The sequence below is a fragment of the Rousettus aegyptiacus genome, unplaced genomic scaffold, assembly GCF_014176215.1.
Source record: "Rousettus aegyptiacus isolate mRouAeg1 unplaced genomic scaffold, mRouAeg1.p scaffold_m13_p_9, whole genome shotgun sequence".
In the NCBI taxonomy this organism is placed as follows: Eukaryota; Metazoa; Chordata; class Mammalia; order Chiroptera; family Pteropodidae; genus Rousettus; species Rousettus aegyptiacus.
In genome coordinates, this window is record NW_023416312.1 from 43,965,815 (window position 1) to 43,979,334 (window position 13,520).

At 37.8% G+C, this 13,520-nt stretch overlaps 1 protein-coding gene across 1 annotated transcript; it reads left to right on the forward strand.

The window, feature by feature from the left end:
- The first annotated feature begins 369 nt into the window (after positions 1 to 369).
- POU3F4 (POU class 3 homeobox 4) lies at positions 370 to 1,643 on the forward strand. Its single transcript, XM_016162730.2, has one exon. The coding sequence runs from the start codon at positions 428 to 430 to the stop codon at positions 1,511 to 1,513; it is 1,086 nt and encodes a 361-aa protein (XP_016018216.1). The 5' UTR covers positions 370 to 427; the 3' UTR covers positions 1,514 to 1,643.
- The last annotated feature ends 11,877 nt before the right edge of the window (positions 1,644 to 13,520 follow it).

Consider the following 13,520-nt stretch of genomic DNA (forward strand, 5'->3'; position numbering starts at 1 on the left):
ATAAAACCAGTTTGCCGCCTCATCTCTTGTTCGCCTCCAAACACACACATAAACATACATCCCTCCCATCCTTCCCCCTCCACTACAAACACCCGCGAAATAATAGTTGTTGGTGGGGGGATTAACCAAATAAACTGCCGCCGCCACTCAGCTCCAGGCAGCCAATGAAGCCTAAAGATTTGATTCACTTCCTGCTTGAGTATCAGAGAAACTCCGGAGCTTCGCCAGCCTAATTTGGAAAGCTAGCCCAGCCTCTCGAATCACCATTGGCCAAACCTGCAGCTGGCCAGGCCGAGAGGCGCTGCGATTGGCCGCGGCGGGTGCCGGTAACTCGCTCTCACCGCTTTGGCTCCCCGGCACCATAGATGTCAAAGGCTGAAGCTGCTCCCTTTGCCACATTAGAACTAGTAGGGAATCCTCACCGACCATGGCCACAGCAGCCTCGAATCCCTACAGCATTCTCAGTTCCAGCTCCCTGGTTCATGTAGACTCTGCGGGCATGCAGCAGGAGAGTCCTTTCCGAAACCCTCAGAAACTTCTCCAAAGTGATTACTTGCAGGGAGTTCCGAGCAATGGGCATCCACTAGGGCATCCCTGGGTGACCAGTCTGAGCGATGGAGGCCCATGGTCCTCCACACTGGCCACTAGTCCTCTGGACCAGCAGGACGTGAAGCCTGGGCGCGAAGACCTACAGCTGGGAGCGATCATCCATCACCGCTCGCCTCACGTCGCCCACCACTCTCCGCACAGTAACCACCCGAATGCCTGGGGGACAAGCCCTACTACAAACCCGTCCATTACGTCGAGCGGCCAACCCCTTAACGTGTACTCACAGCCGGGCTTCACTGTAAGCGGCATGCTGGATCATGGGGGGCTCACCCCACCGCCGGCCTCTGCCTCCGCACAGAGCCTACATCCCGTGCTTCGGGAGCCCCCAGACCACAACGACCTAGCCTCGCACCACTGCCAGGACCACTCGGACGAGGAGACACCAACCTCGGATGAGTTGGAACAGTTCGCCAAACAGTTCAAACAAAGAAGAATCAAGTTGGGCTTCACGCAGGCCGACGTGGGACTGGCGCTGGGCACACTGTACGGCAATGTGTTCTCGCAGACAACCATCTGCAGGTTCGAGGCCTTGCAACTGAGCTTCAAGAACATGTGCAAGCTGAAGCCGCTGCTGAACAAGTGGCTGGAGGAGGCTGATTCGTCCACGGGAAGCCCGACCAGCATTGACAAGATAGCCGCGCAGGGCCGCAAGCGCAAGAAGAGAACCTCCATTGAGGTGAGTGTCAAGGGCGTACTGGAGACGCATTTCCTCAAGTGTCCCAAGCCTGCCGCGCAGGAGATTTCCTCGCTGGCAGACAGCCTCCAGTTGGAGAAAGAAGTGGTCCGTGTCTGGTTCTGTAATCGAAGACAGAAAGAGAAAAGAATGACTCCACCGGGGGATCAGCAGCCACATGAGGTTTATTCGCACACCGTGAAAACAGACACGTCCTGCCACGATCTCTGACTGCAGGAAGCAAGCAATAGACCTGCCGCACTGGGAGCAGCGTGGATTTCTCTTTCTCACCCCCTTTCACTCCAGCTTTATTATTACTTTCTCGCAATCTCTCTCTCTCTCTCTCTCTCTCTCTCTCTCTCTCTCTCTCTCTCCCCACCCCCGTTATTTTTAACAGGGGATTCTAATTTATATTAAGAAAGGAAACATACTCACACACGCTTTGAGACTTAATGCTGATACACAGTTTCATTAAGCAGTCCAGGCGGGGACCTCATATCTGCCACTCGGGCAATAGTTTCCTCCAATCTTTTCTGTTGATCAATACATATATTGTTTACTTTGAGTAAGGTTTGTTTGGTTGCTCCTCTCTAGCAAGGAGTGGGGTAACATTGGGGTGGGGTAGGGTTGGGGGAGGGGGTGGGAAGACAGATGTGTGCCTCTGAATAACCTTTCAGCGCCTTGGTTATAGCAGCTGTATTTCAGGTGAAATCTGTTTTACAATAGACTAGTTTTGCATTTTAAAAAACTTCTATAGCATTTCTAAATGTCTGCGGTGTTTTACTACAAGCTGTACACAATATTTGTGAGACAATTTATATCTAATCGACCACTCCACATTATTATTGCTATTATGTTTATTTCTTCATTCAGCCGATGTTTTTTTATTGCTTCGAAAAGGATGGGGGAGGCTGGAAGGAGGAGGGGGAGAGATGTGCCTACTCATTCACCCACCCCTATCCCAAATCTGTGTGGAGAGAAGAGGATACAATGGAGAGAGTTATTGATGATGATATTGGATATATATATATATATATATATATATATATATATACACACACACACACACATACATATATAGACACACACATATGTGTACACACACACACACACACACACACACATATATAGTTGTTTTTGTTTTGTTTTTATTTTTGTTTTCCGTGGGCGGAGTGCCTAGGATGGGCAGAATAGGCATTCTGATTGGATTTGCAAACTAGCAGGAAGTAGGAGAGGCGATTTTGATTTCTGCCCTACCTCCTGGAACTATGGAGTCTCTGCAGGTTCTACAGCGCAGATCCGGGTGCCCGAGAATGATTCAGCGGCAGCGCCCAGGTAATAGAAGTCGCCCTGAGGAGCGGAGATGGCTCTGCACCTAACGAGGTCCGGAATGCCTGCGCTTGGAGCTCCCCACGGGCCCCGTGTCTAGCCAGGCCGACCGCCAGCACAAACCCATCTCGGTTCCCCTAGGCGAAGGACTTTGTCTTTACACACTATTGATTTCGCTGGAGATAACAACCTGAAGACCCTTGCGACAGACTGGGTCAGTGCCTCCCAGTTCAGTTCACCTCCAGTTCACCGCTTGCTCCTTGAATGAGAAATATTCGGGGAGGAGTGGTAAGGGGATGATGGACAGGCGCTCTCTGCTCTGTGCAAAACGACAATGAAATGATCGGCAAAGGTCACAGGAATTTTTATCTAGCCGCGTATCACCTCTTTTCCCGTTTATTTACCGCTGTCGCTGAGCGGGCGCACCGGGAGCCCTCTCCATGCCTCGGACAAGCACAGCTGGTTGAAGCCCACGGCGATGATTGAGCTCTTTAGTGAGCGCGCGGGTGGCTGGGTTTCTATTTTGTTATTGTTGTTGTCGTTGTTTCGTTTGTTTTGTTTTTAATCTCTCTGTGTGTATGTGTCTGTGTGTGTGAGCGTGCAAACGTGTGTTAGATAGTTGTGTGTATTGTATTACTATTTACAAAACAAAAACAAAAACAAAAATCTCTCTAGGATGTGTAGAGATCCAAAAAATATGCAGTTGCTATAGCTTTACTGCTAGCTCTCAAGTTCACACGCCGGATCCACAGACGCACCTCATTCCCAAGGAGCACACATGTGTGGGACCGCCAAACACCAAATACCCAGCCGCTGCCCACCAGACCCGGCTGAGAGCTTGGTACACCCAGGCTGGCCGCTTAACCAGGCCTCCAGGCGCAGCTGGCATAGACAAAGCTTCGAACTATCTAAGGACCAAAAAGCCTAGGGTCCCTTGTGGAGGATGCGCTAGTATGAACTGTTAGGCCTCTGGTTCACTGCGCTGTCTCTCCCCCAGGTGCAGGTAGAAAAGCCAGAGTTAATTCCAACCCCGGACTCTTTTTCTTTTTTGTCAAGCCTCTACATTCTGTTGGTAGTTGAGTTTTAGTTCTGGAATTTCTTTCTTTCTTTTTTTTTTTCACATTGAGTTCGCGTTTTACAACTGTTAGGGGTTTTGTTTTGTTTTGTTTTTCCAATTTGGTTCTTTTTTTTTTCTTTGCAGTTAAGCGCTATGGTTCAAACCTGAGTTAACCCAAATATTTCTGCCGACTTTATAATTGTACAGTTTTGTATATTAAGCATTTTCAAAGTTATTAATTTAAAGAAAGATCATTTAGTTTATTCATTCAGTAATTGATGTATAATACACGCTATTTTCATTAAAAGTTGCTTTTTCAACTATTTTATTCAAGTTGCCTATTGCAGTTGCCAGCAATTATTTATTTTCAAAAAATTCTGCATTGTGTTAAAAAGGAAACTTTCAAAGATGAGTTGGATGTCAAAAAAAAAACAATTCTCTGTAATGTTTGATGTGAACAGTTTTAGTCAAGGGGTTTATATTGATACAATATTTTATTGTTGTAAAAGATTTAAAGGGTTTAAATAAAACATTTTCCAAAAAAAATCTGTTGTTGTTTTTCTCCTCGCTGTATTGTGTGGTGTGTGAAGTGAAGCGTTTAAACAGAGGCACATTCTGGGTGAATAATGCGTCTGCTTTTCTTGAGGTTAGAAATCATTAGTCATTGTTTTGATTCTCCCCTTTTGACTTTTGGCCTTTTTGGTACAGTTGCGCACACAGCAAGGACAGTTTTCATGCCCACTCCCATGCTCACGGAAAATACACCCCAAATGATAGTAAACATGGTGTAGGGAAGGCTGGCCGAGCAGTTGGTTAATTTCAGAAGGTGCAATCTTTTTTAATGTTCTGGAAAAAGAGTGACTGTCTGTCTCTGATCTAAAAAATAGACCCATTTCTGAAACATCACTTCCTGAATTTGGACCCAGACATTTGCTGAAGCATTCATCTCACCTAGCTGCAACCACCCCTCTTTTTTTTACTTCCCCATTCATGCCTGCCATGCTTCTGGTAGGTGAGTTCCCATTCTCCTGATGAGGAATGGGAAGATGATTATATGTAAGGAGACGTCCTCTCCTTTTTAAGGCTTTCCTTGGACCCAGGAACTCCGGTAAACTCTTGTCCACTTTAGTGTTGCTCACTAAGGTTAAATTCTATTCATTTCTATCTGAGTATTGAGAGAAGAAAAACAATTACACAGAGACATTGGAAGGAAAAGTTTGAGTTATTACTCTTCTTCCCACTTTTACATACTATTTCACTTCTATTATTTTTTTTTTTACAAAACCCTCCACAAAATAAGGGACAGTTACCTGTAGTGATGAAGAGTAATTTACTAAATTAGAAGCAGTTATGTTTTAAGGCTTTGTATGTAGATACATTCCTTATCCAACTTTATTTTTGTAGATACATATCAGGCAATAAACAAGACATTTAACTAAATTTCCAATAGTAAAACTTTCCTCAGTTTATACTCTGAAGGGTTTTTTTTGTTAGACAAAACAAAATTATTTAATCATTTTAATAGGTAAAGATTATCACATGTAATATCTTACAATTTTTAGATTGCCTAATTATTTACAACTACGCAGTACATCATACACATGTGAGTGTTGTGTAGAAAATATGCTACATGTGGTGTGTAAACTCACAGGTATATTTCTTTTTATAAATAATACTGATTTTATAGAGATGTATCTACAAGCACAAAATCCACCGTCTTAAACTGGTTTGGTCTCTTTCAATTCATACCACCAACCTTTCTCTTTCAATATTGTATGAAATTTTTGAATTGATTAAAAAGTTCTAACTTTTCTTACTAAAGTACACAGAAATCAAACTAGTGGTGTATTCTGAACTTTTTAATGAGTCACAAGTGGATATTTTAGGAGACCTTTATATAAATATAAATAAACATTTGTCACTATCAGTATATTTACTATATATTTCTGATACATATATTTTATACATATTTATGAAACTTGTTTTCTTTACTGCCTTTTTTTTTCTCTTAAAATATAACCAAAGTCTAGTGGGCTTTTATGATGACCTCTTTACCAACCTCATTATATAATTAACATTACATTTTCATTAAAATTCCCCATTCCCAACCAAAGCCTTTGCAGGAAAAGCAGCTTTGGCCTCAGTTTCTCTCAGGCCTTCACATCAGTGGCTCTCTCTCCCATAATAAGAATTGCTGAGTTCAAAAGAACAATTATACTTCATAATATTTAATGGGGTAAAGGCAAAAAATGTTCCATCCTCATCACCTAGTCACTTCAATATGTATCTTTCCAATAAGAAAAGAAATATTGTGCCTGGAAGTTGGTTTCTTATCTTTAAAAAGAAAAGGATAGGGGAAACTATTGCTTAAATTAGGATATGAGCTGTATTTATCTTTAATAAAATCACACTGCTCCCTTGGAGTATGTAGCATTCAGATATTTCCCTCATTCTAAAGTCAAGATGTTGTTTTTGCTTTAATTATTTGTAGGCTATAAGTAACCTTAACATAAGTTTCTGTTTTTATTTAAATTATACTTTTTCATAAGAAGGGGAGAGAATAAAGAGAGAATGGAGAAGTACAAAATAATTAGAGGTTAAAGCATAGTTTTTCAAAGAAAATAATGCATTTGATCCACCTGTCACATGCTTTTAAAGAAACGTATGGAACCTCAGAATTGGGAAATAACTAATGTGATTTGGTACTGAAAAATCCAAATATGCGATCCTTTCAAAAAAATCTTGAAAGGAAGAGAAAGTAACAATGCAAAACACTACGAAGTGAATTGATATCACTCACATTCATCCATTCTGTAAAATAAAAAGATAAAATATTCTTTATACATACCCCAAATAGTAGTTTTAAATATAATGATTTTCCAAACAACTCATTTGTGCATGTTAATTTTTAAATCATTAAGAAAAGTGAATATAAAATATATTAGAAGTCAATTAATGTATTTTTTTCTTTTATAAGATAAAATAAATTGTCTTTTCTTAAAAGCACTGCTGATAGAACATTTCCAAAATTAAGGGATTATTTAAAATAATACACTCTCAGAAATAAATTCCAGTTATGTTCTATTACATCTAAAAGGTTGGGGGTAAGGATCTAGACTGTTATTCCTCTAAAAAAGAATTCACAAAATTAAACTCTTGTGCTTTCCGGTGAAAAATGTATTAGATCACTATGCTTTCTTTCATAAACTTACATCTATTCACATATGACCTAACTCACTAGCTAGAACACTAGGTTTTCTTTACAACACTATTTGTTATCGAGGAGGAATTAATATAAGATTGGTTCATCTTGGATGGCTTCCAAGGGGACTTGTTTACTCAATGATCAAAAGGGCCTTCTTATGAGGTAGCTTCATTCTCTAAGGGAGAGAATCATGGGATAGCTTCCTTTTTGGTGACACTCTACAGTATTTAATATATGTGTGTAGACACATACCCACAACTGTAAATGTGCACCCTCTTCCTCCCCGCCCTTTATCTCCAAACATGCACACAGACAGGGTGATTTAACAGAAAACAGACTATCTTCAAAGACAAAAGAAATCAACTCATTGACTAACTTATTAGGAATATCTTTTCATCTCTCCAGCCACTCAAACTGTGTTCACAGTATTCTAGCATAGCCATCTGAAAAGAGAAAAAAATCAGTCTATCAAACTCTCGGTTTGTTTATATTATGTCAAAAAACCTAGTTTGAATGTTTCTCCCCCAAACACACACACACACACACACACACACACACACACACACACACACACTGACTTGACTACTTGCATTGTTATCTTGTAAAAATGTTATATATTAGCATTGAATCTTGAGAGGAAAGGGGAGTTATATAAACACTTTTAATATCGATTGCTTTTCATCTTTCCAGTTATTTTACTACTAAAGAATCTCATTATAATTTGGCTGATTAGCTGCCAGATTTGAACAAACTAGAGAACAGCCTTTGCTCTGCATCCCCCACCCTTTCACAGATGTGGAAATGTGTGCTATAAAAGTGAGCATGTAAAGTGGGTGTTAGAATCCCCCACCAGACCAATATTAAAAAGAGGTTTCTTTCACAAAATTTATATCTGGTAAAAGATTTTCCTTTCCATAGTACTTGCAATCTGAGCACAGAAAACCACACACATACTCATGCCATCTGCTAAGACCACTGCTTGTTGTCACATTTTTAAATCACAGAAAACAGAGGGCTATGGACCAGGGAAGTAGTTAATTTGGCTTCAAATGGCACATAATTCCAAATGCAGAAAAACAGCTATCTGGGTAGAATCATTGCACAGAAGAATATTATTTTTCTTAATGTTTTACAATTCATAGTCTACCTGTGGAGGTGTTGGTAGTATTAATGTTTAATTAACATCAGGTTTTTTTATTATTATTATTGCCAAAGAAGCACATGTATATACACATGTAGAAAAGGTCAGAATCAAAGACAGTGGTCTGTATTGAACCTGTGGTGGCCAAGAAAAAATCAGATTACTGAGAGCTATTGGCATAATCAAGGATTGTGCCTGTTCAGAACAGCATACAATAGCCACTGTTAAGAAATACGAATTGATTTGCTCAACAGTGAAGAGCAGGTTTCTACAAATGAGTTACTTTCATCATAGGAAAAGGAGCTAAGTGTGTTTAATCTAAAATTCTGAATTCTGAGCCTTTTGGGTGAGAGTGGTTGAAATTTTAGATAAACATGTTTTCCTTAATCGTTTTCACTTTCCATGTTATGTATGGGAGAGAAAACACAAACTTCTCCACATTTTACATTAAAAGTGAAACTAAAGTACGATTTCAAAGTAGCTCTTTCATCCACCTTGAGTTCTCCTTCCATCACTGTCCACAGATGAGTACATAGTGTTGGCTCTATAGGTGCTCCCCACTGACCTCCTTAGGGAAGGTCTAAGGAAGTTCTATGGAAGAAATCACAGGACAAAAGGGCATGCTAGTCACCCTGATTCTCATCTAAAGTGGAAGTTCAAGTTCTACACTCTCTTCTATCTCTTAGTACTTTGCTTCTGCATGTCCTGGTATAATGTCTTCTGTAAAATAAGAAATCTAACTAGCTTTGTTTTAAATTGAACATATTGAACATATGTCAACAAATGGATAATTTCAAAATTGCTGAATTGAAATGATTTTCTCTCACACCTCATTTACACCTCGTACTGTGTTTATGCATAATGTAGAGAACTCACAAATAGGAGAATTTAAAATAAAGGTGATAATAATCCTTTCAATTTACGCACCTACCTTTCCTCTTTAAAGATCCCTAGGCACTTTAGAAATGATGTATACACTACACTCTGCAACAACCAATATGCAAATCACAACAAAATGACCACTTCAGGCCATATAAAATGACCATGTTCAGAACAGGCAAAAACTTATTAATATCAATAGGAGTTCTGTGCACAATTGAAGGGCTGTATATGCCATGGGTCTCATTCATTACTGTGTGACAGTATGAAAGTACATGGACTCACATTGCAAAGAAGTAAAGTTTTACATTTTAAACTCATGTCATATATGAAGAAAAAAGAAATAGAATTAATACACATTTGATAATGGTTGGTTAAATTTGTCTTTGAGCTTTTTTGGGAAAAAAGTTATTTGGTAAATTAGAGTAACTGTGTATTTAAGATACATAATATTAACAGTCTCTCAGCTACTTCTAATTATATGCACATATACACTATTAGAATACACATTCTAGACTAATTGTTTTAAAAGTAATCATTAAAACTGTTCTTAAGCTAATAATTACCATTCGAGTAACTCCCTACCTCCACTGACACCACCCACGTTTTAGTCTGTTCAGATGAAGTGGGTAGGTTTAACATATTATAAATATATTAAAGTACAGGAGACTTTCAGGGCAGAGGTACATAATACATTAATAGATAGTAATTTATTTCTGGTGCATTTTTAACCCTTTTTACAATGAAATATGGGATACAAACGGCAACTTCTCTTTAGTGAAAGTAGTGCAAAGTATACTATCATTGCTTTCTGATAGTATGGAAGATTTTTTTTTAATTTTCTGGAAAATGAATCAAAATCAACCTATCTGCAATGAAGTTGAGTATTTGCTGGAAAATATTGTTTTCTATAAACTCTCTGTGCATGTCATCACCCTGTTTCATTCCTCTGACTGTCAGAATTGTGCAGCACCTGCTCAAAGATCAATGTCACATTAAAAAGTGACAAGAAAGAGGCAGCATAATAATAGCTTAAAGCTATTCTTCACCTTTCCACATACACACATATGTGGAAACTTGGTAATTTTTTAGCCAAAAAATATGTTCAGATTATATAAACTAGTAAAATAAAAATAGCAACATCCAATTTAATCAACATATTTATTGAGTGCATACTATTTGCAAGATATTGTTGGGGTGAGATGTGACAGTTGTGGAGTATAGACTTTGACGAGCTAATAATTCCTAAGGAAAATAGACATAAGATAGAAATGTACACAACTAACAATTAAATGAGAGCTAGAGAGTGCTGGAGATATGTACTGTTGTCAATCTGAGTGCCATTACTCTATATATTTATTGTTATTTTTATAATGCACTTTCATACTCAAACGCAGCATTTATTTGTGCTATATTAATAATATTGTATATCTTTGTTGAACTCAGTGTAGATACAATAGTTAGTTGACCTACATACATAGACAACTAAAAGTTATAGCATTATTTGCAAATACATAAAATTGAATTTAATCTTGATGAGTTTGAATTATTTTAGTAAGAAAAAAGTCTTAAGGGGATAAAGTGTAGAATGATAAATACATTGCAAGCTTCTAAAACTTGCTTCCTGGCTCCCTTCTTCACACTTTTAAAACTTGGAATAAATGGCAGGTAACACAAGCAACACAGAATATTCTCCCCCTTATTTTCTTATTTTCATTTCTTTCCCAATTAGAGGATTAGTCTGTCCTACAGTTCTGCAGCTAATAAGTTGTGCTTGAGTTTAGGAAAAGTGAAATCCTCCCAGGCAGGTGTTGAGAATCAAACTCCAAAAATAATGAGATTCTGTGCAATTGTTCTGCTCTCATTATGGATTTTATTGTATGAGATTTATGTCATGGTAAAGACAGTAGGCAAAGAAGAGCATGGCAAATACATTTCCAGACAAAAAAAAATTCTGTTAGAAAATTGAAGGGTATTGTGATTTAAACAAAAAGGGGAAAAAATGCAAGTTTGGCAAGCACTTTTTGTAATCAAATTGTTCTCAGCTAAAAGCCAGCCTCATTGAGATGTTTTTTTTATGCCTTTCTGTTGACTAGCAATGGATGAAATAATTTCTATGAATTCAGAAATCTGTGGGGAAATAGCACTAATGTTTAAAGTGTAACTGTTTAGTTTACTTGTTAAGATGATCTTTTAAGATCAAAGAAAACTGAATCTCTAACAAAAAATATTCCAGTACAGAATGTATTCTCTTTTTTTTTCTTTATGTGTTGTTTTCCTTTTCTAAATGCATTCAACAAAGTGAGGCTTATAGCACTATTTCAAAATTTCCAATTATTTTGGGGGAAATATGGTCAGTGTGAAATATATTCCCTAACACTGGTAAAAAAAAATGATCAGAGAAATAAGAAAATCATTCTCAATGGGCCCGTATTTGCATTCTTTGATAAGCATAGAATAATGCTTATCTTAGGAGAAAGAGTAGAAATACAGTGAATAATCTCATGGCTATGCTATCTTCTTAGCTAAGCCTTCTAAGACAGACTGCCACTGCTGTTAGCCATGATCTTCAAGGGAAAAGATAAATTTTGGGTAGAGTCATATAAGTGTAATAACAAACACTGCTCCAATGGAACCTTAAATGACTGGGAAAATGCATTTGAGTTTTGTCAAAAGCCAATCCAGATGCATCTATGTCAATATCTTGGTTCTGATATTGTATTATATTTTTGCAAGATGTTACCATTGGGTGAAACCTGGTGAAGGGTACACTGGTCTTTCTATATTATTCTTTATAACTTCATGTGCACCTACAATTATCTCTGTTAATATTTTTTTTTCAGAAAACAAGGCACAATTTTAACAATAAAAAATGACTGGTAAAAATTCTTTTCCTATCATTCAATAATTTTTATGACTCTAAACATTGATCTTTCCATTTCTTTGGGTTTTCTTTTTGTGAGGAACATCTGTGTGGGAGAAGCAGTATCTGAATAAAACTAGCCTGTTCTGAGTTCCTAGTGAACTAGAAATAAGCTCCTGTCTCTGCTGCTGCCTGGAAATACACTTGAACTCTGGAAACACTGGTTTCCACATGAGATGCTTTCTGGTTGGTTATCAGTCTGCTCCTGGTGGGGTTGATTTCTTACAAATCTAGTCCAAGCTCTAACCTAGGGAAAAGCAACACAATTAAATGTATAACCAAGGAATAATCCCTCAAAAACTAGGTATGTACTTCATGGGGAGACATGGTTTTAATGATACGAGAATCATTCACTAATTCAACAAGCATATATTGAGCACCTACCACAACCCACAAACTTTAAATCACTGAAGCTCTGAGGATTACATTTTTTGCACATTGAATTTGAACATGGTTTTAAATTCCAGGTCTACAGCTTAACTACCTGTGTGGAACATGGAGCAAGCCCTTTAAATTCTATTTTTTTAAATATTATTAACTATATTCCTTAGGCTATATTTTACATCCCTATGACTATTTTGTAATTATTAATTTGAACTTCTTAATCCCTTCCTCTTTTTCACCAACTCCCACTCCGCCTCCCATCTAGTAACCATCAAAATATTCTCTGAATCTATAGTATGTTTCTGTTTTCTTTGCTCTCTTATTTTGTTGTTTAGATTCCACATGTAAGTGAAATCATATGGCATTTCTCTTTCTCAGTGTGACTTACCCTATTCAGCACAATACACCTTAGTGCATCCATATTGTACAGGATGGCAAGATTGTTTTAAGGCTGCGTAATATTCCTTTGCATATATGTACCACCACATCTTTATCCATTTAGTCATTGGTAGACACCCAGATAGGATTGACTATTATATATAATGCTGCAATGAACAAATGGATTCTCCTGTCTCTTAAAATAGCAGTTTGGGTTTCTTTGGATAAATACACAAAGTGAGATAACTGGGTTCTTCTATATCTGTTGTTATAGTGTTTATTTTAAAGTCTATTTTGTCTGGTAAAAGAATTGCTACCCCATTTTTTGTTTGTTTATTTGTTTCCATTTTAATGAAATAGCTTTTTCCATCCCTTTACTTTCAGTCTGTGTATGTATTCCAATTTGAAGTGAGTCTTTAATAGACAACATATATAAGGGTCTTGTTTTCTTATCCATTCAGGCACCCTATCTTTGATTGGAACATTTAATTCTTTCTCATTTGAAGTAATTTTTATAGATATATAGTTATCGCCATTTTATTATTCTCATTTTTTACCTTTTTTTCTTTTTTCTTCCTTTTAAAGAAGTCCCTCAACCATATCATGTAATATTGGTTTAGTGTTGATGAACTACTTTAGCTTTTATCATCTGGAAAGCACTTTACCTGCCTTTCTTTCTAAATGATAGCTTTGCTGGGTAGAGTAATACTGGTATTGGGTCTTGGGTTTTCATCAGTTTGAATATTTCCTACTAATCTTTCTTGCCTACAAAGTTTCTTTTTAAAAAATCAGCTCACAGGGATCTTTGGAAACATGGCAGAGAGACATCCTCAGATTTCTCCCCTTGAAACAACAATAAGCTGAACATCTAAAACATAACAAAAAAACACCCAAACTGCACACCAGTATGTCTGAGTGTGGGATCTGTGCATAAGAGCTACA

Excerpts from the sequence above, each read along its gene's own strand:
- POU3F4 (XM_016162730.2), top strand. The coding sequence starts at position 428 with ATGGCCACAGCAGCCTCGAATCCCTACAGCATTCTCAGTTCCAGCTCC.